General features: G+C 38.2%; 1 protein-coding gene across 1 annotated transcript; it reads right to left on the bottom strand.

The window, feature by feature from the left end:
* On the bottom strand, positions 1 to 27,842 carry SEPTIN10 (septin 10; the record flags this gene model as incomplete). Its single annotated transcript, XM_084306526.1, has 11 exons — positions 1 to 121; positions 1,718 to 1,908; positions 4,615 to 4,747; positions 7,545 to 7,610; positions 12,726 to 12,894; positions 13,466 to 13,562; positions 15,127 to 15,288; positions 19,006 to 19,192; positions 20,741 to 20,936; positions 21,411 to 21,528; positions 27,813 to 27,842. The coding sequence occupies 11 exons, from the start codon at positions 27,840 to 27,842 to the stop codon at positions 106 to 108; spliced, it is 1,365 nt and encodes a 454-aa protein (XP_084162652.1). The 3' UTR covers positions 1 to 105.

Genomic DNA, 27,842 nt, shown 5'->3' with positions numbered 1-27,842 from the left:
CCAATTCCTTTAGCAAGAAACTGCAACTCCTTCACCTCCAAAGCACACTGCGAATCACAGCTTCCTCAAGAGACATTACCAATATTGCTTCTTCTACCAGCAGCATCACATAAAGCCGGAACTGCAAAACAAAACCAGGCATATGAACTGTACCATACTCTGAAGAAATAAAGCTGAAACAGAGAAAACAAATCTGGAAAACTTCTCAACTTGAGAATTAATCGCAACAGTACACATATTGATTGATGTTACCAATGATTCCACTTTCACATATAATTCCAATTTCTCCCATGAAGACATGCTGAGAGAGCTCGGGGTGCTCAGCCTGAAGACGAGAAGCCTCCAGGGAGACCTCATTGCACCTTTTCATTACTTAAAGGGGGCTTATAAAAAGGATGAAGAGCATCTTTTTGCTCAGGCAGGCAATGACAGGACAAGGGGGAATGGTTTTAAACTAAAAGAGGGGAGATTTAGATTACATATTAGGACGAGATTGCTCACCAAGAGCGTGGTGAGGCCCTGGCACAGGTTGCCCAGAGAAGCTGTGGGTGCCCCATCCCTGGAGGTGCTCAAGGCCAGGCTGCATGGGGCTTTGGGCAACCTGGGCTGGTGGGAGGTGTCCCTGCCCATGGCAGGGGGGTGGAATTAAATGATCTTTAAGATCCTTTCCAACCCACCCAAGCCCTTCTATGATTCTACGAAAAAGAAGTCTTGGAAAAGGAACTTAGTAAGAACTTAGAAATATTACTCAAAATTAAAAAAAAAAAAAAAGGGGGGGGGGGGGGGCAAACCAAAAGTGTACATCCCAGAAATGTCAAAGCTGTCCTGCTGATATTTGTGGCAGTAAGTGCATCTATGTAGCTCCTGAAGTTTTTCATAATCTAGCAGTTATGTATAACTTGTGTACAATACAATCTGCTTTCAATTGCAACAAGACATTAACCAACCAGATTTTATCCGCAGTAAAGTTGTAACCTATCAGGATCAGAAAATAATAAATTAACTGACAACATCTCTTGTTTTTGTTACTTTATTTAATGTCTATTTACGAAGATGAGCATGTTGTTCTGGAGACTACCTTCAAATGTCTTTCTAAAATCTCACAGTTTGTTCAAGCCTTTATTTTTTGGTGGAGAGGGAAGAAACATCAATATGCTCTGAAACTGAGATGTGCATCAGGTCATACTCCGCACTTGGTGTAATTTTACAGCCAATTTTATCAAGCTCTCCTCTCAAAAGTCTGCAAGAGGAAGACACATCTAGTGTTATGGGACAACAGCAGTTGGACAGCTTCATACAACTAACATACGCTACATTCAAAACCTGAGTGCTGCAATCAAATACTATTTCTGGAATTCCCTGGGTGAATTTCTCTCCCTCTCTAACTTCTCCCTCTCGCTCTGTTCTTGAACATTCACAGTTTCTTCATTTCTGATATCAAAGCACAGGAGTTCAAGTCGAAAACCTTGTTCCCTTAATGGGGGGAAAGAAAAAGAAAAAAGGAAAACTCATAGAATATACAGCAATTACTCTAAATGTTAATCTTAGAGCCAGAGATCCAAGCATGATAGTACTTTACACACTTCTATCTTCTTAGCACATAACAGAATAGGAGCACACTTGTATCTTTTCTAAAAGATTACTAAAAGTTGTGTTATAAAAGTGACATGTAAAGCATTTTTTATTGCCATTTCTGATGACTAGCATCAGCACTTACTTCTTGCGGTCCTTGTCTCTCTTCAGACTAACAACAGGAGTAGAGACAAACGCTTGTGCTTGGAGTAATTCAGCATTAGCTTTCTTCTTATGAAACATAGCCATGTCATCTTCTAGAGCTTTTTTCTTTTTCTCTAATTTCAGTTTCTCTTCTTGATGCATTAGCATAAGACGATCAAATTTACTCTGTATCTGTTTAGAGAAAGCACAAAAAATGCACTTCCTACTCATAACACAAGGTGGGGATATCACAAAACAAATGCACAGCAATTAAACAATAAAAGCTACCTCAGCTTGCATTGCAAGTCACACAAAATTGCAGTTTTTTCCCAAAACTGAGAAGACTAAAAAATCAACAAACCAGAAGAATAATCTTTTAGATCAGATTGTTCGCCTGGATGCCAGGTGACTGCATACAAAGTAAGGGGTGAAAACCACAGGAGGCACTAAGTGTTAGATTTACTATGGGATATACCTTTATTAGATCAAAAATAAGGAGTTCTTTAGATAGGAAACAATCATCAACAAAACTATTAAATGAGGAAGGGTCAGGCAAAATCTGCTTCCCTATAACCAGATGGAATGGACAAGAAACCACACATACTTTAGTTACGCAGGTATGTATTTTAAAATGTTTATTAATTACATGTATATATTAATATGTACACACACGATATATCTGGTTGGGAGAGTTTCTTGTGAGCTGTCAGCAGTTAACTGCTTTTCTGCAGCAATAACTCTCTGATTGTTCTTTTGATGTGTTAATGGATCCTGCTCTTGGGATGTACTGGATCAGCTGAAATACACTGTGTAGCTGTGCATGATAACCACAGGGTGCTGCATGCCTCACTTCCTCACCTCCCATCTACCCCCCACGCTCACCTGAAGTCCTGCTTTGGTATCCTTGTGACCAGCTGGATCAAGATGCTGATCTGGCTGAAAACTGTAACCCTACCAAAATACCCCTGGATTTCAACTGCGTTGTATCTCTGATCCAGCTGAAAAGACTGAACGTTTACAATCGACATGCACAGCTGCAGACTTTTGCCTATCCTATATAGCAGAGCTGTCAGATTTTATAAACGTGTGTATGTATGTATGTATCCTTTCGTTATTTATTTAATTACAGCAGTTAATCAGATGCAGTGCTGTACCAGGTCTGGCCGGGATGGAGTTAGCTTTCCCCACAGCAAAGATAAGGTCCTAAGCAGTCCTAAGCTTACTTGTACCACTCAGGAGCAGTAATGCTGCACACTGCGACTACAAGTTTCTTCTAAATGAAGGACATGAAAGCAATCTCAGGTACAAGAGAAACTCCTGCTTTTCTTTCATTTCCATACACACATACATGCTTCTGGGAGAGCAAGCAGCGAGAGTATACCACACGTGTCCTTTAGAAGTGATTGCATTATCATTTTCTTGCATCAGGAACTGGGAAAACTAATATCCATAATTTGATGGCAGTATGCAGAGCTCACAGACACTGCATGGTAGAAAGCATAGAAGGGAAAATATCAAAGGGTATCACAGACACTGTGCAAGACCTAGCTGAGCCTATCTGGAACACAGCCAAATATTATTCCAACTGGATAGCCTTGTGCTCAGAAGGATTGAGCCTGATTTTTTTTCCTCCACCCAGAGCACAGAGGATTTAACATTTGGAAAACAAAATACTCCTCGTATTTAAAACGTGCATCTGAACATCATGCAAAAAAAAAAGTGCTGCATCTTTGCTGAGAGACCGAGGTACGGAAAAGAATATTAATAAGCAAACAGATTTCCAATTTCAATTAAACCACTGTTTGAATACAAATACATATGACCATGACAGAGTCTGGCAGAAAGTAGATCAGAAGATCCTGTTTGGCTGGTGCAGTTTAACAGAACTAAATCTTCAACAACATATTCAAGCAATGTTCCACATTGCCAAATTCCAGGTATTTGACATTAGACAGGGATCTAGAAGTTGTAATATATTGATTTTTTCATTCCCTGCTAAAACTCTGAAGAGAATTGGAAGCAGATTTAAAAACAAAACAAACAAGCAAAAAAAAACAAAACAAAACAAAACAAAAAACCAACGCTTTCAAACCTCTCAAGGTGCTGGTTGAGAATATATTAAGTAACTGATCCTGGAGGTCATGCAAGCATACATGCCCTACTACCTGAGATGAAAAACAACTCATGGGATTTTTTTTTCCTGAAATCTCAGTTTTACAGTGAAATGATTCTGTAAAGCATATCTTTAGATTACTGACACAATGACCTTACACCCGGAGTAAGGTACATAAATTGACTAGCATCTTCCAAAGCACTAAATAAGACACTTTCCCCTATTTTCAAAACGTTCCAAAACTTACCACAATTTAATCCATCTACTATCGTATTTTAACACTCAGACAACAGCTGTTATGGTAGTCTTTTCTGCTTAAAACCTCGCCACTAAACTCATTTCTACCACAATGTACAAAAAATTGCTATTGCATGGTACAGTAGTGACTAGGCCACGGTTAACCATTGTGAATTGCCAAAATGTGATTTTTAGAGGTCCCAGTATGCAGCCTACTCTTCCAGCACCTATGCCTGCAAAGCGCCTACTTTACTGACACACATAACCATTATATTCATCACTCCTTTACGTCACCATATTTCTTCCTACTCTACTGACTTGGTCCCAGCTATCCACCAAAACTTACAGAGCATAAACTCTCTCACCCCCAAAAAGACTGATTAGACTAGCAAATAAGTGTCAATCTGCTAATCTAATCTGTGTAATCAATCTACTTTTGATTTTAAGTATTACTGCCACCTAAATATTAGACAATTATAAAGGTCAACTCGTGATTTTGCTAGGAACAAATCACAGCAAACAAACTTGAGACAGATAGGCATGCTTACTTCTTGCTCTGCTTCTTTCAATACTGTTTCTTTCTCCTTCACTCTCTGCACAAAGTGTTGTCTCATCTCCTCCTCTTTTCTTTGCAGCTCAAGGTAGAACTCATGTCTCTTTGCCTCATAGGCTTCCTGCAGACTGAAGTCCAAAAATGTTAGCAAGTCTCTGGCATAGCTCTTTACTCAATCTGGAGAACGAACAATCAGGAACACGATTTAAGCAACTCATATTCACCTGAAATAATAACTACCACAGTTCTCCAAGTAAAAATTCATAAACAAACTTCAATAGGAAGTTTATTTCAGTAGGAAACTTTCCTAAGGAAACATCCCTACATCAAATTATTTAAACTAACAGCTCCAGGGCACTTGATATTACAAAGTAAATAAAGCATGTTAGGAAACTCGTGTTCTAAAAGACTGGAGTGTTAGAGCCTTCTGCCTCCAACATGAATAATCTTTTTCTTGAAATTACTTATTAATAAAGGCACTAAAATTGCCAGAAAAATCCCCCCAAACTTCTGTCAACATTAAAACCTCAGTCTTTAAATAGGATGTTACAAAAACAACACACCTAGAGCATTAACACAGCACACTGGTTATTCACCCATCATATTATGCACTTGTCTAGCCGTATGCTGGACGTTTTGTCCAGAAGGATGCTGTCAGAAACAGTACCAAAAGCTCTGCTGAATTCCAAAAAGATTACATCAACTGGCTTCCCTTGGTCAACTAGATGGGTAACCTTCTTATAAAAGGAAATTAGGTTTGTTAAACAGGACTTTCCCCTTGTAAACCTGTGCTGGCTGTGACCAAGGACTGCGTTGTCTTTCAAGTGTTTTTCAGTAACTCCCAGAATAACCTTCTCCATGATTTTAACAGGCACTGAAGTTTAGACTGACTGGCCTGTGATTACCAGGATCTTCTTTCTTGCTGTTCTTGAAAACTGGGACAACACCTGCCAGCTTCCAGTCAACTGGGACCTCTCCAGATTCCCAAGACCATTGAAAAATAATTGAGAGGTCTCACATTGACATCAGTGCGTATTTTCAGCATCTTATTCCTTTCTTCCAATTTTTTCTAAACTTGCTCTACTAGACACCAACATGCAAGACAATTTTCTTTCCTTTGAAAAACAGGCACTTGAAATTGAGAAACTTCTTTTGTATCAAAGCATATCATAGCACATTAAAAGGTGTTGATAATTTATACAAATACTACCACAGATTTGGTATTTTCTAGGTACACACCACAACTTTCTATCAGCACTGTGGAGACAGGCAAGTTGTTCTTCTCGGGTAAAAAAGAATACAGCCTGTGTACAGATGTAATTCATACCCCAAAGAGCAGGCTACATTTGAAAAGCATGCCTATGTAGCGATGCAAGTCCTCCAACAAAACATTTACCACACAACTTCTTCAAATCACAATTCCACAAAAGCAGAACTGGTGGATCAGAGCTGTGATTGTTGGTATTACAAAACCAAAAGGATCTCCCCAGTGTCTTGTAGGGCTTACAAAAGCATCAAAATATTGATAATATTCTCTTTATTCTGGGGCTATGCTTGTATAGCATTCAACACTTCCTGAAGGCTGACTAGTCAGCCTTTCTCAGTTATCATGAGTTGCTATTCCTTTGCCAGGCATCTCATGTCTTTCATTCTGATGTAAATATATGTTTTATACATAAAAATATAAAATACTTTTAACTGCTTTATAGTATTAATATATTAACTTAAATTTAAATGCATTATACATACACTTTTGTACCCATTTTTAAGTCTCATTCTTTATTTTTTTTTACAACTTTTATGGAAAGGGTTCTTAAATAGAAGGACTTATGAAACAGGACATCTAAAAGCTTAATAATTTGGAGCAACAGCAAGATGAAATATCTCTTATTTATTTAAACTTATGATGACCGGACAATTTCCTAATCCCCAAGTTACATAGTTTTATTAAAAATATAAACAAAGAGAGGCAGAAATCATCTTGAAATAGCACATGCAGCCTTAACGTTTTCTATGATTACAAAGTCAAAGCACGTTTCCTACCCTACATTATTTGAGCCACAAATCGCAACTAAGCAGGTTCAGAAGAACAACTTTCTGTTTTGTTTTTTAAATCAGCTGTGAACTAATTTAGGTCATCCTGAAATTGTATCTACTACTTGAAAACAAGGGCATGGTTTTCACACAGGTATATTAATTCACACTATCTTTGAGTTTAGACAGCATATGCACTAACAATAAAGCCTCAGTACTGGATATTCAAATGCTAAGTCTCACTATGTGCCAGTTCTGCTAGCAAACAGACTGCTTTCAAGTGCAATAAAGAAAAAAAAAAAAAAAAGAAAGAAAAAAAAGCAACAGTTGCAATTGCACCTTTATTTCAGTATGTGCACATTTTTAGACTCAGTCTAAGCTAGCTTATCAGGTAAAATCAGTAAAGGAGCTGCCATGATATTAGTAGCACCTTAACATTGCAGACTCTGGATTTACTAAATAATCAAATTACATGTTCAAAGAATGTGAGAAAGAAAAATGTACTTTTAAATCCCCCTCCTCCTCAACTGAATTGTTTTGGAAAGCACCGAGAAAATTAAAGAACCTTGTGTTTGGCATGTCAGCAAGATAAAGACCTAAAGAGTCTTTGGTTTTAGCAGCAGGGATGGGAGGTGGAAATAGCTCACCAGATTTTAAGCCAACAGGATCTTTTAAACGTTAGCACATACACTACTTGCAGTGAAACACTTTTCAGTTTACCTGAAGATTGGTCTCACTGTTTCTCATACAGCACATTATGGCAAACGAATTCATGTAGCCTCTCACTCTTCTTGGTTGGACCCCTATAATTTTATACGCTACCCCCTGTTTGTGAAGAAAGCACACGCCTCACTAACCCATTACATAGCTCGTAACAGCGCTACCACCTACCTTTCTACAGAAGCAAAGCTGTGACATACAGTTTTCCTATCTGTGTAAGACTTAGAACATAGATGCCTAAAGATAAAGATGCAAATCAGACATGATCTGTTCATTAATAAAGACTCTAACCGAAGCGAATTCAGCTCTCGGTGGAACACAACTGTTGTGTGCTTTGTGAACTTTGGATAACAGAGATATTCAACCAATGTTTTACAGTTTGTTCATTTAAAATAATTGTCAATTTTGAAAAATGCACTTGGAACGTTCTGTGTAGAGTTCCAGTATCAGTTAAAGTATACCAGAAAAAAAAAATTAACTAGAAAAAAAAATCAACTAAAAAGTTAACTAGTGGCAGGTACTGTTACGAGTCCCTTGACTCAGTGGATGACCTGTGTTGATATAAAACAATACTTAGGATGTGGTAGGTCAAAATATTACTGTTTTCCCAACAGGGACATGAAAAGCGTGTATTTTAGATGGGGTTCAGTGTTGCCATAAGGAAGATAAAATGTTTAGCTCAAATGCAAACATCAACAGCTGGTCAGATGATCTCCATTCCCAAGAGACTTCTTGAGGAAGAAGACTGATGGCCTTTCAAATATGGTGGTTTCCTTTCCTAGAATCACAGAATCATTAGGGTTGGAAAAGCCCTCCGAGATCATCTGGTTCAACCAATATCTATCTCTACCACCAATATCACCCACTAAATCCCATCCCTAAGCACCACATAGAAAATACGGCTAGAATCATATCAATTTTCCTCTCCACATGAACTTACTCATGTGATTGAATCCTTCCTGTTTTTCTCTCATCATCCTCAAAACAGACTGAAAATCAACATGTTTTTGTTGGGGAACTGCTAGGTCCAAATATTCCAGTTTTAGGGAGGAGTAAAGCACAAAATATAGATGGTTGCTCACATACTGAGAAACTGAGACATTTAAAATGGACAGACTGTACTCTTGAACACAGAAAAACAACTAAAACAGAAAATAATATCAGAGAATCCAAACATGCAAGCATACAGTCCAAATATCAATCATTGGCTTTTTTTCAGTAGATCCATGCATCTCATTTGTCTTCTTTAAACACTAGCACGTCCCTTAGGCAACACAGCTTAGATTAAAAAATGGATTTACAAAATGTCTAAATTCTAAACAGTAGTAAGCCTCTCCTCCCTTGCAAACATCTAAGCTTCCTAGGCACATATATACTCACACACACACACGTCTTTCTTTATATTCCAGCATGATCAAAGAAACACAAACCTTCTTACATATTAAAAGACGATAATGGAAGAAATTCCTAGATTTTACATCCATCAAGTAATGCACAAAATGCTTAAATCATCCCCCAAGTATTCTGCCATCCATTCACTTCATTACACAAATTTTGCAGTAACATGCTTTCCAAGCTCGTTGCTGACTGGCTGCTTTTCATGGATCAGAAACCAAATTATATCTACATGACTATGTTTAGCCTTAGATGGGATGCACCATATGATGGATTGTTAATTTTTAAAATGGTTTACCATATATTGTAATTTAATCTGATATGGTAAATATGTGACTGGAATTCTTATGACCTTTTGGAATAATACCCACTAAATGACTGAATTCTTCATTAAAAAAAAAAAAAAAGTTTTGCATATTGTTTTTGCAAAGTATATGAATTTGATTCATTAAGCTCCCAAGTACCCATTACTTTCAGTCATGCTAGTTATTGTTATCCAATTTGAATATATAATGGTTTGAAAAAATCCCAGTATAAGCAAGGTGTCCTCAAAGCAGCAAAATTAACAGCCTATCTTCTGACAGATGATATTTTACATGTATATTCTACTATTTCTGCAATGATTCTAAAGTCCTACCTACATCTTTACACCTTTTTAACTATATAATTAGTATCCCTTCAGATTTCCTAGGTACTGTGAGTAGCCTCATGAATCTTTCACGTGCACTATTCTTAGGCATTTCCAAATCGCCTATTACCCTCTCGTAGTATTACAATACTGCCAAGTTCCCAAGAATTCCGTAAGACATCTGGTAAGATCCAAGGTCTTCTTTTTTCCTGCAGTGAGAATATCAATTGGATAATCCCCTGGAAGCATCCAATACTAGCACCCAACTGAAGCTGGAAAATGGACAGCAGGTTCAGAAGTCATTAGGGAGAGACTGACAGACTCATAGTGCAAGCTTTAATTTCCCTGGAATCTGGTTAACAAATAAGTTAATTCTTAGAATGCAGTTGCAAATAAACTAAAAGTTAGTATGACACAAATTCACAAAAAAAAAATAGAATTATGGATTTGTTATTTTTAAGACTGTACACCAGACAGTCATTTCAGACTGCTCCTGACTTTACTTTCTCTCCTCACACCTAAAAATAAAGGTGCAAATATATTTTCAGTTCATCCTGAAAACACCTTTTTCCACATCTTTCATGAAAATATGAAATACATCTGGACATAAAAGACTTCAAGCATCCCATGAAAAGTAAAGCTTGGCAACTTTTTTTTTCCACATGTAGGAGCTAAAAGCTTTACAGACGTCTGTCTGTAACTTATCTCACAAGGTACCTGAAAATCCAAGAATTACTGGTTTTGCGTTGCACTGGCATACAGTTTTGGATGAATAAATTACTATTTTACTTTTAAATCCAAAAGAGCCGTACTGAAACTCCACAAGTATTTTTTTTCACAATATGCAAAAAGGTAGGGCACGTTAGCTACTCAAATGCTACAAACACCAGTGCTGCCAAAACAATTCCCCAAGTCTACCAGAAATTTTCTAAATTTACATAAAACAACCCAATCAGATGACCAAATTTAGCATGTAAGCAGCAACATCACAGGCATGAAATACAACTTTTCAACATGCATTTAGACCATTATGTATACAAGAGATGTGGAATTCTAAAAATCAGTTATGCACTGCTATGTGTATTAACTAGACTTTAAAGCTCTTAGAATCCATACATACATTGTAAATATATTTGAGGACAGATAAGATAAATATTGAGTTCAATAGTACATATTTGCTTACAATAACATGATAGTCCCTATCCTGAAAGATATTGAAATCCAGAAGTCAGCAAAATGGGAACCACTGAACTTCCTCTGTGGAAGGAGACATTTTCTATCACACCGCTGAGGATATCACACTTGAAGGTTTCATTGGTAGCTCCATAAAGCACCTTAGGCTATGTTAGTCTGCTAATCACACCACAGACAGATCCTCTGCATTCTCTTCCCTTTCTTGGTATCATAAAGCTTCTCTCCCAGAAGACCAAATGCCTTCTGTCAGACCCCAATGCCATTCACTATGCCACACATCCTAGATCCAGTCCCACTTGTTTCTTCCTGTCTCAGTAAGTCTGGGAAAAAGTTAATTTTTCTAGATTCTTATGCCATGTTTATTCTCATCCTTCCAAAACAACGACATTTTCAACAGACACGATTCACCAAAACTAATTTCTTAAGAGCACTGCCTTGCCCCAACATTCTCAACAAACTGATGTATAGCGAGCCCTACATAAAAACCAACACATGAGAGGAAACTCAGCTTTTCTCTAACTCCATGAAGGAATTTATTTCTAAACCAGCTTCTGATGTGTAAAATACTATGACATTCTGATATAAACCTGCCACTTTACACTGTAAACAAAGTGCCAACTGTTTAGGGGTGTCGCAAAGACAATTTTTGAATTTGCAGCATAAAATGTACTTTAATGTACATGTTAATTTTTATAATTTCAGAACGCTTATCTTGAGATAGCTGTACACTGTGAAATTCAAGTTCAGGAAAGCAAAAGGTACTGCAGTCAATACTGCTATAAACACAGCTATAGAAAGGCTTTCCCTGGATAAAGCAAGTAAGATATCAGCTGTTAGTGTATGTTCTTAAACCCAAAGACATGTTTATGGTCAATTTCAGTGGGCTTTAAATCTCAGTCACCTTTGGTCCTCCATTCATGAAAAGGATTTGTTCCCTTCTTAAGTCCAGTGACGATTCCTTGACGACATTACTCTTATTTATAATTCTTTGAAAAATGTATAAATTAGATCTAGTCAAAGCGAAAAAAATGCTGCAACACACTATGAGTTACAGTAATTACAACTGCTTTACAACTTCTGCATGAAGTAGAGGTGAAAGCAAAGAATTTAAGCCACTAAAAACAGTGATTTGGAGGGAAGCTATCCATTTTTACCAGAACAGAATGGGTAAAGACAGTCTGGATCACTAAGTAAAACAAGTAAAAAAACCTGCTGGTTCAAAGCACTAGAAACTGTTTTTAATGCAAATCAGTATTTTGTTTTCATGTCTTGTTTAAGTGGGTATTTTCCAAAATAACTATGCAATAATACCATTTTGTTAAATTATGAAGACTTTGAAGACTTCTGAAGCATCAGCTTTTCCCTATCAGCATGCTAACAACTGGCATACTTGCAAAATACAGTCCTACATATAAAATGACCAAAGGAAGTTGGAAAAGGAAAAGGGAGATGACAGAAATTGAAATAAAAGATTAAACAAACTGGATATAGAGATTGTAAAAAGCTTTACTACATGAAACAACCAAGTGTCTCTAACCCCTAATCCTCTAATAACTTCCTACAGGCTAGCAAGAGACTTCTTGACCTGAAAAGGCTAGACACTTGTTATTACTGCAGATAATGTGGGAAATCAACGGTGTAACCAATGATTTTGCAAACATTTTTGGTTCATTTCCTTTTGAATTTTGAGTCCAACCAAACCATTGCTCAGAATCAGACATTCGCAAGAGAAAAAGTAAAACAGCATTCTAATGTACAGTGAAAATATTTTAAAAGGCGTAAGGTGTATGTACCTGAGGAAAATGAACATCCTCCATGCTGAAAATTAAAATCTTCATGTTTATTATAACAGATATATTTCAGAAATACAACTAGCTCATACGTCTGTAAAAGCAATGCTCATATAATCCCATATCCTGCTCCGTGAAGATAACTGAATGAACATGTATGTACTTACTACAACTAAAAAATAAATAAATACATAAAAATTCTCTTTCTTAGAGGGACTGTATGAACCTTGTATGTATTAACCTCTTAGAAGAACAAGTATGAACCTTATTCTGCATTGCATTGATACAGTCAAATGCAAAGTGAATGAAAGCTGAAAGCCAGTGCTGTACACAAAAATCCTTTACCTTACTGGTTTGTTCTCAGGGCCAATGTCTCTGAAGCCCATCTCCTCCAGTCTGCAGCGCCTGTACCGCTCATAATGGCGTGCATGAGTCTGCTCTCTTAAGTCTTCCATATTTGTGCAAATAAGCATCTCACGAAGCTTCACGAAGTCACAGTGGTTCTCATTTTCCACTAATCAGTTACAAGAGGGAAATGTAATTATTACATACAAGTATATAAATTATCAATATGTATTTTAAATAGCATTGAGATCCTTTTATTTTGTTTACTAGCTATACTTCCAGGAAAAGGTACCTCTATTTGTTGTACCTCTTAGACTTCCCTGTAATTTCTAATACAGACATTGAAACACTAACTGTAAGTACCAGTAAACATGTTCCAATATGTCCTGATTTCCCATTTGAATTGAACAACAATCAAATTTCTCTCTTTTTTCCTCTTCTGTTCTGACAACTATGAAATTTTAACATTTGGTAGCACTGGTGGCACTGCCACAATACTAACCTACCTAAATATTACACATACCACCTCACAACTTGATTCCAGGGACGCATCAGTGTTGAAACTACCACCAGTTACTGTAATTAAATATTAATTACTAAATTCCCTAAACTGTTTACTCAAAATACAATCTGTATGACATGAGTGGCTAATAACAGCCACTTTTAAAATTAGTGAATTCTACAATTTAAAAATAAAAAAATATATAAAAACATAAAAACACCTTTGAGAATTCAGTTACCTTGTACGATGCCCCAAGGGTACTGACGAGCTTTCACCATTTTGTTTCCAATTTTCACCTCTTCCGTGCTTCCTACTACAGCAAATGGCAAGTGACCCTGTAAAAGTCACACCAACACGGCCTTATCTCTCCACATTCTTACGTCAGAACTGAAAAGCAAACACTTTGAAAATAAACTGGGGGGGGGAACGATGGACACACGACACAACACCATTTCAGAAGAAGGCAGTTTTGAGCCAAACCCTTCAAACTTTGAAGGGATCTTCTTGGCTAGGCAACCCACTCATTCAAAAGTTACACTGACAAAGCCAGGAGGAGTGACTGGTAGACCAGACGGCTGTGCTGCCATTCGGAGGAACCTGTCAGGCTGGAGAAATGGGCTGACAGGAACCTGGTGATGTTCAAGCAAAGGAAATGCCAAGTCTTGTTCCTCAGGAGGAACAACCCCATGCTCCAGCAGATGCTGAGAGCTGCCTGTCTGGAAAGCCTCTTGGCAGAAACAGACACGGAGATCCTGGTGGACAACAGGTGGAACCTGACCCAGCAGGTCTGCCCTTACAGCAAAGTAGGCCAACACCATCCCAGGCTGAATCAGGAAGAGCATCACCAGTAAATAAATGTCTCTGCCACTCTCATTTGTACCCAACCAGAGCTTGAACCAGCAGCATCAGCCAGGAGACAATCACAGGTCTGGACCTGAGATGTTGTTACTGCTATGGGCTCTGCCAAGTGACCAGAAATACAGGACTGGGTGCTGCCTGTCTGGGTGCCGACCTGCTAAAACTGACCTAATAAAAAACTGTCACTAACTGGGAAAAAATCTTTAGAAAAGCATGACACTGCCTAAATATCAGAAAACAACCTCTGCCCACAGCAGGCTCTGTTTCTGAATGATGTTTAGAGTCCCTGGCACAAGGGGTGGAGGCTGGGGCTGCAGAGCCATATACTTCCACATCTCAGTTCCTCCTTCCTGCTTTCAAACTTGAGTACACGCTGGGATAAGATACAAACATATGCAGATGAACAGTAGATACAGGCAGAGTTCTCAAAATACTCCAGTCTAGCTTTACAAGCTTGGTTTAACCTGGTGCGTACCACTGGGACAATCTGAAAGCACAGCAGTAAAAAAAGCCTAAAGTATATCTGGTTTAGTAATTCCCAAAGAAAATTTGTCCTTATTTGGAAGGACAGCAACAGATAAAAGGAAAAGGCAAATGGAAAAAAAAAAATTGAAATCATAAAGACCAGAGAAAACTGAAGAAGTGAGGCATTTTAGTATCTCCCATAACAGATGTAAGATAACTTTCACTTTAGAAAAGAGCAAATCCAATCTGTCCACTAATGCTAGTAATTATGTTTTAATTATCCAGAAACTAGGAAAAGTATTTCTGAGAGAGATCCTCTTTTCTGTTACTGAGCCAGAAAAGAAAATGTCTCCTAAAACAAGCAACATCAACAGCAGAGGGACAAGATGACAAGATGACTGGGGGGAGGGAGGGCAGGGGAAGCCCAAAAACACAGGAACTTTTTAAGGACAGGAAAAATAAGTATCAAACTTGCTGCACAAACCCATAAGCCTCAGAATAATCGTGGAAGAATGGGCATGAATCATCACTAGAGAGTGATGCTTTAATACTGAAATATCAGTGCCATTTACTTACATTCATGACTGTATTAACTTGAGACACGGTTTCATCATCAGTTGGGAACTGGTATATCTGGACATCGTTGCTAACTAATTCACTCATGAGTTTGTTCTTGAACTTCTGCAGTTCTGTTTTCGAAATGCTGTCTGCTTTGCTTATAATTGGTATAATGTTCACCTGTTAATGACACACATTATATGGAATGTGTAAGCCTTCAGTTTTGAGATGACAACTTTTATCAATGTAATTGTTTGGTGATAAGCTCTTCAAAACTTTCCCCTCAGTCTAAACTTTCCCATCAATATCTGATGAGTTTCAACAATAACCAAAGAAAGCTTCACAAACCATAAAAAGAATTATTCATTGGCATCATCTTAACAAAATAATGACACATTATCTAATATATTCCCTCATAATTCACTCTGAGAAAAGAAGGAGGGATACCTCATACAGTGGAGCACTCAAAGAAAAGATCAGCAATGTCTACCTACTACCGAAATGATATTAAGTATTTATGTCTCTGTTAAAAATATATATTTTTTTTTAGTTCATAGCACTTGGGGATGTAGTTTGGGTGTTAAATGAAAGTTGACAGTTTAAATGCACACAGAAAAGGAAGCTTAACACCAAGCTCTGCCAACCCCTCAGCCTCTTCCCTGGGCTCATTCATTTCAGGTACAACACCCTGTTCACCTCACCACTGTCACCCACAGCTCTTACTCTAGCCCCTAACACAGCAGTGAGTTTCACAAGCATCTGCTGAGGGCAGGAATGACTGAGATTGAATAATCAATCTTGCCTACAAGTTTTTACAGTAATTATTCAGAATTCAGCACGCAATCCTTCTGCTCTAAAGTGCCCTATTTGCTAAAATGGTTATGACAGTAAGTCAGTATTTTTAAGAATAATTTGGCACCTATTCTCTTCCTATTATCACGTCCAAAGCAGGCACTTTTCCTAACAAGCTCCAAAGAATTAAAGTCAACGTCCAAAATTCTGGTGAAACAATACAAACAATTCTTCCAGATTTCAGAAGATTTGAGAGCTTTGCATAGTTTCTTGATTATAGATACCAAAAAAAAGGAGGAAGAAACTCTCCCCAGTATATACAAACACATTCTTTTCATTGTTCTGACTATTCTGTCTGAATGGAAATTCCTAAGCATGGAATTTCAAATCCCAATTCAGTAATTTCTTCTGAGACCGTAAGACAAAAAGACTTAAAAAAGATTGGACTGTGTCAAGAGGAGAGAAAAAAAGTAGTAAGTACTAAATCAAATAAACAACCCTCCTAGAAACATAGCTGATTATGCTCAGAAGTGCTTGCAAGGCAGGTATGCGTAAGGCCTAGCATGTCAATATTTCAGGAATATTTCAGGAAGACAAATCTTGTGCTCTCCCCCTAACTCTGCACAAAACAAATGGTGTTTCAACTTCAAAAGAAAAGAAAAGAAAAGAAAAAAAAAAAACTCAAAATCAGTATCAATAAAACCAGCATTGTTTTTCTTAAACTAGAAGTTTCTCGTTCTCACTCGTTTTATCTTCCTGCCCCTAGGGCTCTTCCCTTCCCAGTTTCTTCTAGTGCAAATACCTTATTTACAATTAAAAACCTCGATCCAGGTGAGGCAATTCTGAGATTCAATGTTTTGAAATAAGTCTTCTCAATGTCTTAAGCAAAATTTCAGAAAGATGAAAGTATACCAACAATGTACAACTTCTAAGACTACGGCACAGCATATGCAGCCTAAGCACATATGCTGTAAAACATCCAAAATCAAAATGCTTTATTTTTTATTTTTGGTAACTGAATTAACTTAAAATTGAATAAACGAGAGAAACTTAGAGCTCCAACTAAATTAGTCGAGGTATGTCGATTTAGGTTTTCCACTGTGTAGCTTTCAAAATGGACGAGAGAGAATCCTTGAACTGAAATTAACCTTGATGCTGTCTTCTGAACACAAACCACTCACACCTAGGAGGGACTGGCTGGACAAAGAAAGGCAGAGGAAGACTGCTGTGGAGGCAGGTAACAGAAGAAAGCAAGATCGCCGCAAACTGATTCCAGCTATCAATATTGATGTTAAATCACACCCGTCATTAAAATTTAAAAGCAGTACTACTCTGACTTTAGATAAGCAACAGAAACAGTTATTTTTTCTTAAACTGTTAAGCAAGATTTATTTCTGCTTGTAGCACTCAAGGTTTTCTTGATTACTAGTATCTCAGCACTTTCATCCAAGAACAACATGAAATGAAAGCACACACCTGTACTAACAGGAGGCTTAAAGGGTTTTGATTTGGACCACGTCCAGATGTGCCTCAAGTCCCAGTGCTCCCTTCTACACCTGCTGCTCACTTGGACACCAACTGACTCCTTCCAGCTTTCTCCACTGCTACAACTCCCACTACTACAAAACTGAATTTTGCTAGAAGGCTATAAGCCATTAATACAAAATCACTTTAATCCTACATTAAAAAAAAAAAAAAAATCTACATCTGCAACTAAAGCAGCAGTCCAGATCTTCCCCATGCCTGCAGCTGCTCTCTTCCAGGCAGAACTAAAATTAGTGCAGCTGTTCAAGGAGCCAGATACTTTTCAGCTTGATCAGTTCCCTAACCAAGCAAAAATCTTTAGCTTTCAGTTTAAATCAGTTCCTTCATCCAGGGAACTGGCTGCTGAAAGCACTTAAGCATGCACACCGTGAAGAAGCAACTGATACTACTTCATTCAATACCAATACAGAAACGAGTTTAACTAAAATGACCATACAAAGTCACCAGGATAAAGGTTAAATTTTACCCATGCACTTAATTTCCCTGTTTGCTAGAACCAAATTTAGCCTTTTTTTGATCATCATTCTGTCTGAAATACAAAGTATCACTTTTTTTCCCCATTTCCCTATTGTTCTAAATTAGCATTTCACGTAACACCTTAAATCAATGTTAAGGCATCTGTTGTCCCTTTATGCTACAGAGAATGAAAAAAAATACTTATACTTGAAGTTAGTATTGGTTGGTACCTTGCAGATTCATTTAACTATATTGGTAGGTGTCTTCAGGTTAAGATGTACACTTAAGGCTCACATACACAAAACGTAGTAAAAACGGAGTCAGTAAAAACAGAGTAAAATTAAAGCACAAAGGAACAGAAAAAACACTGAAGTTTTCAAATTTCATAACATTTCAACAGTTAATGGATAATTTCTGTCTTCTACCAAATGCTATAATACTTCTTAAGATGGCTTAAATATTTAGCTTCATCCAATTCATACAAGCAGGAAGAATCTTAAGAATCTAGAAAGTACAAGTAAACATACTAGAAAATACTATTTTAAAGTTTTCCAAAGAAATCAAGATGTAAGTTTAATACATTAATGCAGTTTATTGTAGAAAAAAAAATCAGGCTAGCAAGGTGCTCTGCTCATGGCACTTGCCTATCCAGTTATATTTAATAAGGTCCTTCACAGTGCTGCAAAGCTTTTTATACGCCAACATTTCAGCAGCCCCAAATTTCGACAATGTACTAAAATCAAACTTTATTAGAAGGATTACAGCACTCATGGATGGTACCCTGTCCAATCACTTTAAGATGTTAACAGTTTAGTAAAAGAACAGTTAAATTTATTTTCTTTTTCAAACCCTGCTGTTTCTTTTTTTCAAACTTGTCCTAAAGAGGATGTCTCTCTCTGTCTTTCTGATCTGTAAATAACTAGGTGATGAACCTTAAACTGCCTGCTGAACTAATTGGTTCTGAACTTAAGGTACACCAGTACCAAAAAAAAACACCCCAAAACCAAATACACAGATATACAATTAAGACGTGGTAACACATCCACAAGCTGCAAGATGATTCGAAAAATATGACAAATCCTTACAACTGCTTCAAAGTCTTACCTTGCTGTCAAGACTTTTCATGGTTAACAAATCTAGTGTTTTTAAGGAATGGCCTGTAGGTGAGATGAAATAGAGGCAGGCATGGATGCGAGTATCATGGTAGCTAAATAAAGAACGTTTAACTTTCAGTTCCTCCTGGAGATAGGCTTCAAATTGGGCATCTATATAATCCACTATTGGCTGATAGCTGCAAGAAATAAAATAAAATTTAGCAATCAGATATTACCTACTCCTAAGCTAAGCAAGGCTAAGAAAGGAATTCCTCTTGTATTCTTTTGTGGATTTTCACTTTACAATTAAGCAGCATGCCTACATATCTACATAATACGTCAGAAAATTAAATGTACCAAGTGATCCTAATTTCTGAGAGACTACTCAAAAATTAATCGTGCACCTAATATAGATAATACATTCTCTAGCTACTACTAGTGAAAAAAAAAAAAAGCTATGTAAAGTTACTTTTGCTTATTATCAGTCTTCCCAAGTGATGTATTATAAACTTCATCAATCAAGCTGTGCAACTGCAGGACTCTTAGATACAGGAAAGGTGCAAGAAACTCTTTAGACACAATACAAGAAAAGAAAGAACATGCAATTACCAGTACCAAGAAATAGGACTTCCAGTATCTTCTGAAGATGAAGTACTGTACATGAGAGAGCTCTTAATAAACAAAAATTGAAAAGGAGGAACGTGAGAGAAGAATGAAAATCTGATTTGCAATTTAAGTACAGTTTAAGTAAACTTTACCCTACTTAAAACATGACTGTAATCTGCTTTCAAGAAGAAAGTGTTGCTGGACACACTAGCAGCATGCCCTCACAGTTCTGCTGCTACAAAAAGTTTGTAAACTAGATCAAATGTGATCAAAACTCAGAAGTAGTTGTTGTATCCAAAATTAACAAAGAAGGGTTAAAAGGCAGCTTCCTACAATACAACACGCATCAACACCAATATCCATACTAATATCCACTTACATCACATTCATCCAAGTCTCCAGAAGTAGCCATTTCTCTAGAAGTAGCTATTTTCCTTATTATATCATAGAATAGAGATCTCATGACAATCATAACATGGCTCTCTAACCTTCATTTACAATCACCACCTTTTAGGCACTCATAAAGGACTGCTAGAACTCATAACAATTAAGGTGAAAGAAAATTTGCTGGAGTGTAGTTCAATATTTTTAAATCTTCAATTCATAAAAGCAGAGACTCAAAAACAAGTTCTGAAAAAAACTAGCATTGTACCTCTACATCTTTTAGTTTATCTGTCCAACAGAAGAACAAATACCTTCAGGAATCCATGTGATGTTCCTTCCAGTCTGACATCTTTAATATACACCAATAATTAAAACAAACAAACAAAAAAGAAAAACCACTATAGATATATTCTGTATAATGTACTGTACCTGATAACCTAGTTGGTTGTTTAAATAGTATCCCTGTAGGCCTTCTCCCTTCCACCCCAAAAGAAACTCTAGTCATTATCGCACATTTTATTTACACGTATTTATAAAATACTGTATCATAAAGAGGGAGCAGAGTTCAGCTGATTTCTCAACCTGTTTCCTAGACAAGAAGAACAACATGCCTGCTTTGGTGTACAGAGAAAACAGTAAAACAAGTATTTGGAATGTACGTTAAGAAAAATATTTACCACAAAGCAAGGAGAAAAAAACAAACTGGAATTGAAGACCAAGACTTCTGCTCACCATGGAAACAAGACAACACTTACCTATCTTCTTTGTTTATCTGGTCACCAAAGCCCACGGTATTTACAATGGTTAGTTTCAAACGAACATTGCTTTCATGGAGTTCGTATGTCTGGGCTCGAAGTCTTACATTTGGCTGAAAATGAGTTGACACAGGGTCATCAAAACTGGTGTTAAACAGGCTGTCTATTAAGGTCGACTTCCCAGTTCCAGTTTCTCCTGAAGTTGAACAGAAGGGGTGGGGTAGAAATTGTGCACATCAAATACCTGCTAAGTATATAAAGTGTTATTGCAACAACTTGACAAATTTGTCAAAAAATTGTCAACTAATTTCTCTGAACAGAACAGTTGCCTACATTCCCTTTTTTACAATGAGCATTAAATATATTTTGTTCAATTTTTATCCTACAAGCAGGAGATGGGTACTACTTACCTGCTGATGAGGAATAAGCAGAATGGCCCAGACACTTTTTTTTTTTTTTTTTAAAGTACAAACAAATATCCAATTGAAATGCTAACTATAAAAACAAAGGATTTATACAAATGAGTAAAGTTGGACCAAGAGTGGAATTATAGTTCATGTTTAATATTAAAGAAAAAGATAAACATTGCAAATGGATTTAAATTTCAGTCACTTCCTTAGGAGAGGGATAGTTTGCAACCAAAACCTTAAAAACTCCATGTATTACTTACCAATACAAAGAATGTTGAAGCAGAAGCCCTGCTTGATGGATTTGTTAACCAGCTGATCAGGTAAACTATCAAAACCGACATGACCAGACAAGGGTAAGGATCGATAGCCATCATTTTGCTATTAAATAAAATAAAATATTGAAATATGTATTAAATATTAATGACATGGCTTTAAATTAATAAAATATTGAAAAATGTATTAGCAAAGTGAGTTGCAAAGCAATTAGCAAGGGTAACAAAAGAACTCTGATAGTAATCTAGCACTTATAATTTACAAGGAACCAAGAAAAGCAAAAGTTCAGAAAAAAAAAATCCATCAAGTCAACTTTATCCCATGACTTGAGAAAATACTCGGACTTACTTCACATGACTATTCGCAGTGTAAAAATGAAGACCATGTTTTAGAAAGAAAAAAAAAAAAAGAATGAAATAAAGCAGACAAGCCCAACTAAAAATGTAAATTGAAAACCATAGACAGAACAGTAGATTATAGACGATTTGCTCTTAGAAATTAAGAAAAAAGCGTTTTAAAACAACTTAACAGGCAGATTTCAAAAAAGGGACCATAATCACAGGAAGGTATATGGTAACTACGTATACATATGGTAACTGGTACAGCAATTATTATTTATATAAAATAGCACCTTACCTACACACCAAAACTCTACTATATATTATTAGAAATGTCTAGAGGAGCACAGTCAGTTTAAAATGTTAGGAATCCTGCATCACAACACCAAGGCATTGCCCATATTAAAAATGCCGAAGATTAAAAGGAAGTATCTTGGTTCACACACACAAACAGTGGTTTTAAAGAACCATTCCATATCAAATGTGTAAAAAGTGACAGGTCCATACTATTCTGTCTCTTCTGCTTCCAATCCACATGCCATTAGTGGTTCCTGGGAACACGTGCATAGCCAACAGTAGAAACATCTTCATTTAATACTTACAAGCCCCCCAAAGTGCCACCTTTTATAACAGGTATGCATAGAAAGTTTCAGACTTTGTGTTGCTAAAAGGACGTGGCCATCACTTACAGCAAATAGGTACCCTCTTGTATTGCACAGGACTTCTCACGTGGGACTACACTGCACTGATCTCCAATTTTAGACTGATATAGCCAGATAACTCCATTTAGACTAATATAACAACGAAAAATATGAGTAAGCAAAGGGTGCAGTTTTAAGAGAAATAAAATAAACATTCATTCAAAATACATCTAAACACAAAATTCCACACGGTATTCTACTATATGGAAATTACTATTAAAAGGGGCAGAGAAGTGTTGACGACTGCAGCATCCTAATCATTTAAAGACAAGTGTCCAAGACAAGCCAAGTTCAGTGTGACAGACAGGGAGCAACTACACTTACACAGTCTAACACTCAAACAACCTCTGTCACCGCCAAAACAAGCTCTCCACAAGCCAACCATCAGGACTCCACACCCAGAGACAGTACAAGAGGCTCAGCATAACTGCAGAAGGGAGCCCTTTCATGTGTCACCAGCCCAAATCCAAATTCTGTCAGGCTACCCTCAAAATCACTGCCTAATCATTTGTTACTCTCCACAAAATAAATAAATAAATAAATAAATAAATAAATAAATAAATAAAAACACTAGAGCAAGAAGAACCGAATTTCATTCAAGTCCACTTGAATTTCCATGGGCAAAGCAACAAAAGCCACAACCTTACCAATCATTTCCAAAGGTTATTAGAAATACTGCATCACCCACAATACATGAGGACAGGATTAAAAACTGCGTAGACATAGAAAACCAGTCTTTCAGCTGTGTCTGCTATACTGGCTAGGTGGGAAAACGGATGGCAGGAGTCCTCATAGCCATTGCCTCCATAAATTTCATTTCCAAAAGGAAGAAAGAGATTAATTGCAATCTAGCAATTCAGCTCAAATGTATCGTTTTCTGGGAATAAAACTAAAAAATAGTTAGTTATTCCACTATTATACTGGCTGTTTATCTCAAAATTTATCAGCATTTCTGTGAAACAGAGGACAAAGGGAAATAACAAAATTGCAAAACAAGGTGCCTTCTCTGTGCTGAGCTTAAAAAACTATGGCTGTTTATAACAATGTGGATTTATCACTATTTAAAAATTTATATTGGAGGTCTAAGATGCTCAATTTATTTGTATTTCGGAGTTCCTCCCAAAGATAATTCTTATGGATATGTATTTCAGTCAGGAAAGTGAGTAACAATTTCTGCGATAGGTACTGATGCATTTGTCAAGATATTCTGAGACATTTCAAATTCAGTATCTTAAAAATACCACGTTTATGTCTTTCTTCGGTACATAGAAGTTAATTTAATAACACCACACTGCTAGGAGTGAAAATTAAAACTGTTTTTCTGGATATGTAAACATACAGAAGTGTATCACAAGTGCTCTGTCGGTTCAGATGAAACCTTGACACCAGACAGAAAAGCCCTGGTAAGCTATAAAAGCGGATTACAGCCCCAGGAGCTTAGATGAACCTCCCCGACACAACAGCAGTGTTTTACACACGGCCATCTCCAGCCCTGGGCTAGGGGAGGGAGGCAAGCCAGCCATGTCATCTTTACTCTGAGTATAGGGTAAAGCTGTTAGCTGAGACGATAAAAGGAAAGGCCACAAGAACACAAAGCTCATGCACCCCTTAATGACAAGATCACTCTTCCCAGTTCTTTCTGCCAGAGGTAATGACTTCGTAAAGCAACAAACCACCACCACCTCCACCCCAGACCTTGCACATCGCCAACTCCATATGGCCTGGCAATGAGAACATCAGCAGGAGGACGTCTATAACCACCAGCTACGTGACTGCAGGACTGGCAAGCAGGGGAGAGTACTACTTATACACGTCATGAGAACGTGCTTAAACGTCTTGCTCAAGTGTTTTAACGTTTTAAAAAGAAGATTGACAAGCTGAAGGAGGATCAGAAAAGGAAAAGTCGTGGTCTATGGAAATCACTTTTGCAGACAGACAGTAAGAAGCACAACCTAATTAAGTCGTTCCAAAAAAAGTGGGCAGAGTTGACTTGATTACAGTGCCTACAATGGGAAGACTTCTGGCAGGATGCACACAAACACACACACAAAAACAAAACAAAACAAAACAAAAATCTATATTAATAGTAAAATTTGAAGAAAAGCTAGAAACAAAGATTCAGCATCTATTTCTATTTTTAAATATGCATAATTTTTTTTAAGGATTTTAACTGCTCCTAAATTGTTCAGAGAGCTGTCCTAAGACAATTGATTTTCCAGGAACCAGTTTCACCAAAAACGTCCCAGTAAAAGCTCTTAATTTAGGCTGTTAAACTTCCAAGAAATATTGTGTAGTTCAACTGGGCCAAAGCCTCAGCCATGCCGATATAGAAGACCTTGTATCCTTCAATGTCCGTTCTCCATGAGGCAAACATGACAGCACTGAGGCCTACGGTCCTGATTTGGAGACCTGCCTCCCTCCAAGCTAATATTAAAAATAAATAAAAAATGGGTCTCAGACTATATGTAGGTCTCCTATATAAGCCTCCTGCAGAACCAGATGCGCAGCCTAACCATATAATCATGGGCAAAGACCACTGAAAAGCACCCTCCGAAGCGTGAGGGAAAATAGAAGTAGATGCCGGCCAGCCAGGCCCGTAACACCACACGGGCGGGCGGCACGACGGGAACAGAAAGGAAACCTTGGCAAAATAACGCAGAAGGAAGGGAACCAAAAACATATGGGAGGTAGAAAAATACAGAAAGAAAAGTCTATGGAGATGCAGAGTAAGAAAGGAAATACATTAAAATCGCACAGAATGAATACATTGGCCTATTCTATAAAACCAAAAGCAAGTCAAGTATGAAACAACACATTCCAAAAACTTTCCATAGGAAAAAAAGTATTGGCCAAAAGACGCTTCAATGAAAACTCATTTGACTAATTTAACTCACAGTTATCAAGTAATTTATTCACCATGACAGAAATTGTAGCCAGTTTTTTAGGGATTGGTCCAAAATACCATGAGCTCAGAATTCTCCTAGCAGCCCTTGCAAATGACTTTTTACATGTTATTTTGTTGTACCTACAATTTTTTTTTCTAACCCACTTTAACACACAAGACAGATTATGTTGCCTTAAATAATAGGTTGCCACAGTATTTCCTTGATGCACACATATATATGTCTGATTCTATTTACGTGTATGTATATATGGAAATATCTTAGAAGGAACCTTAAAGAAAAAAAAGTGACATTTGTGTCCTAAGCTTCTGTCTGAAAAGACTTGAGGCAGTGCAGAATCTCTACAAATGCCCTGAAATCCCCTGGGCCAAGTAGAGGAAAAAGTTGTAGCCTCCTCAGCAAAGAAAAAGGAGGCACAGCATGCAGGCTGTTACTGGAGAGAACTGCTGGACTGTATTTTAAGGTACTTAGGAACAAACAAGCAAAAATGCAGAAATACCTTGCTCATTTTTCAGTTGTGGGGAGGTGAGTTCACAGACAGCAACGTATGCATTTGCAAACACCGCAAAGGCCTCTCTTCACCAGCACATGATTGAGTAACCTGAAAATCCAGCACATGCTGTACCTGTTCCTCCTTTGCTGAAGGTAAGGAGAAAAACAAAGGGACCGAAATCTGCCGTTGCCCTCTGAGATGACCACGATAAGGCAAAATACTCAGCATTAACACCGTGACTGCTGTCACTTCTGAAGATTTATGCTGGTCTGGCTGTGCTGGCGCAGCTGTGTGTGCTGCAGCTGTAGCACTGGGTTTCTCTCCTGGAGAGCAGCAATTCAGTCTCCGCATACAAGCCACAGCCCTCGACCACAGCCACCCTGATGCAGACCTTGCTTGTCCTCATGAGAAAGTGCTGGTCCTGGATGTGAGAATGGCAGCTGCTATCTGCAGGCATCTGACTGCAGCAGGGCCTTCTCTTTCGCCTCCTTTTAAATTAGTCAATGGCAAGCATTGTGTGCTGTTGTACGGCAGCAATAGCTGCCAGAACTTTCCCAGAAGTCAAAATTTCAAGAATTGGAAGTACTGAATGCTTGCATCTCAGACGTTGTGTAGCCTGATTGTAAATAGATTTACAGGGTAAGGTCAGGCTGCATTCTGGGAGTGATTTTGCATTTCTTTTGTGAAAGGACTGAAAACAAAATCCTTCCCACAACGCAGTAAGAAATACTTTAACAATTACACAGCGTGTGTGAAACTAGAAAATCTTATTTGATGTCAGTCTCCGTTACTTATAAAGCTAGGACTAAATCACTCCCCTCCCTTACAGACCTATCTTACACCTCTGGTTTTAGTTTTCTCCTCTGTGAAGCTTTCCATTTCCATGCATCCCTCAGCAGATCTAGGGCACCCTCAAGTCCCACTCTCACTCACTTTAGCTGGTTTACCGCCTCTCTCTGCACTCTTCATGCAAACATTAATCAACAAAAGCATTTTGTAATGTTTCTTAAACCTCGGCTCTTAGGCTTTTCTTCTTTCTGGCCTCCTCCAGCAAGAGCCAGCCCGTGAAGCAGTGACTCTCAGTGTCGCTATATAGATGGATGTATGTATGGAGAGAAAAAGCTAGCATGAAATTAATGCATCACACTACATCATACCGCCACTCGAGAGGATTTATCCGTGCCTTAACGACAGTATCTGTGAAATGCACCTCTCCAAACATGAACTCTGACGGAAAGCAATCTACACTCAACAGCCAAGTCTTGGGCAAGCGGGGGAACATGAACAAAGCCCCTTCATTCCCCTGCTGAAGGTTAGTTAGAGCTGGGTGGATGGCTCTGACAATAGCAGGACGAATAATTATTTCAGCACCAGGAGCAAGGGTAGACCGGGTCCTCCTCTAGCCCCTGCTTCTACGCCGCCCCTTGGGTTATGTCACAGAGAGACAGGGAGGAAAACTGGCTGGGATGCAAGCTGCTCCAAGGAAAGAAAACTTCAAAAGAGCGGTGGCCTGGATAGGAGCTGCTCCAAGGAACGAAAACGTCCAAGGAGTGGTGGCCGCTCTCCATTCCTCCAGCTCCCACACAAGCTGTGCCGCGTACCCGAGGCCAGCAGCATGGCACCGGGACGAAGCCAATAACCACTGAGACAGGTCCTTCACCTGCCCACCACCACAAGACACAAGACCATCTGAAAACCACTCTTCTTTCCCAAAACAACCCAAATCCCCCTGCCCTTAGCAATTCCTAGAACCGCTCTGCGCTGTCACCAGGCATGCAGTGAGGCACGGCTGCAGGCACACACAGACCCGTGTGTCTCCCCCAAAACGGGGAGCGATGCTGCAGCCCTTGGGAGCCCAGGGGCCGCCAGCTGAGCCCCCACCGAGCTCCTCCAGCCCTCCTCTTCCACCCCCCGGCAAATTTCGGCTGCCAGGGGCACCGCGGCGGGGACTTACCGGCTGCCGGCCGGCACGGGGGGCGGCCAT

The sequence above is a fragment of the Netta rufina genome, assembly GCF_964035555.1.
Source record: "Netta rufina genome assembly, chromosome: 1".
In the NCBI taxonomy this organism is placed as follows: domain Eukaryota; kingdom Metazoa; phylum Chordata; class Aves; order Anseriformes; family Anatidae; genus Netta; species Netta rufina.
Note: the sequence above shows the minus strand (reverse complement) of the source record. Positions and strands in the feature narration are given on the sequence as shown.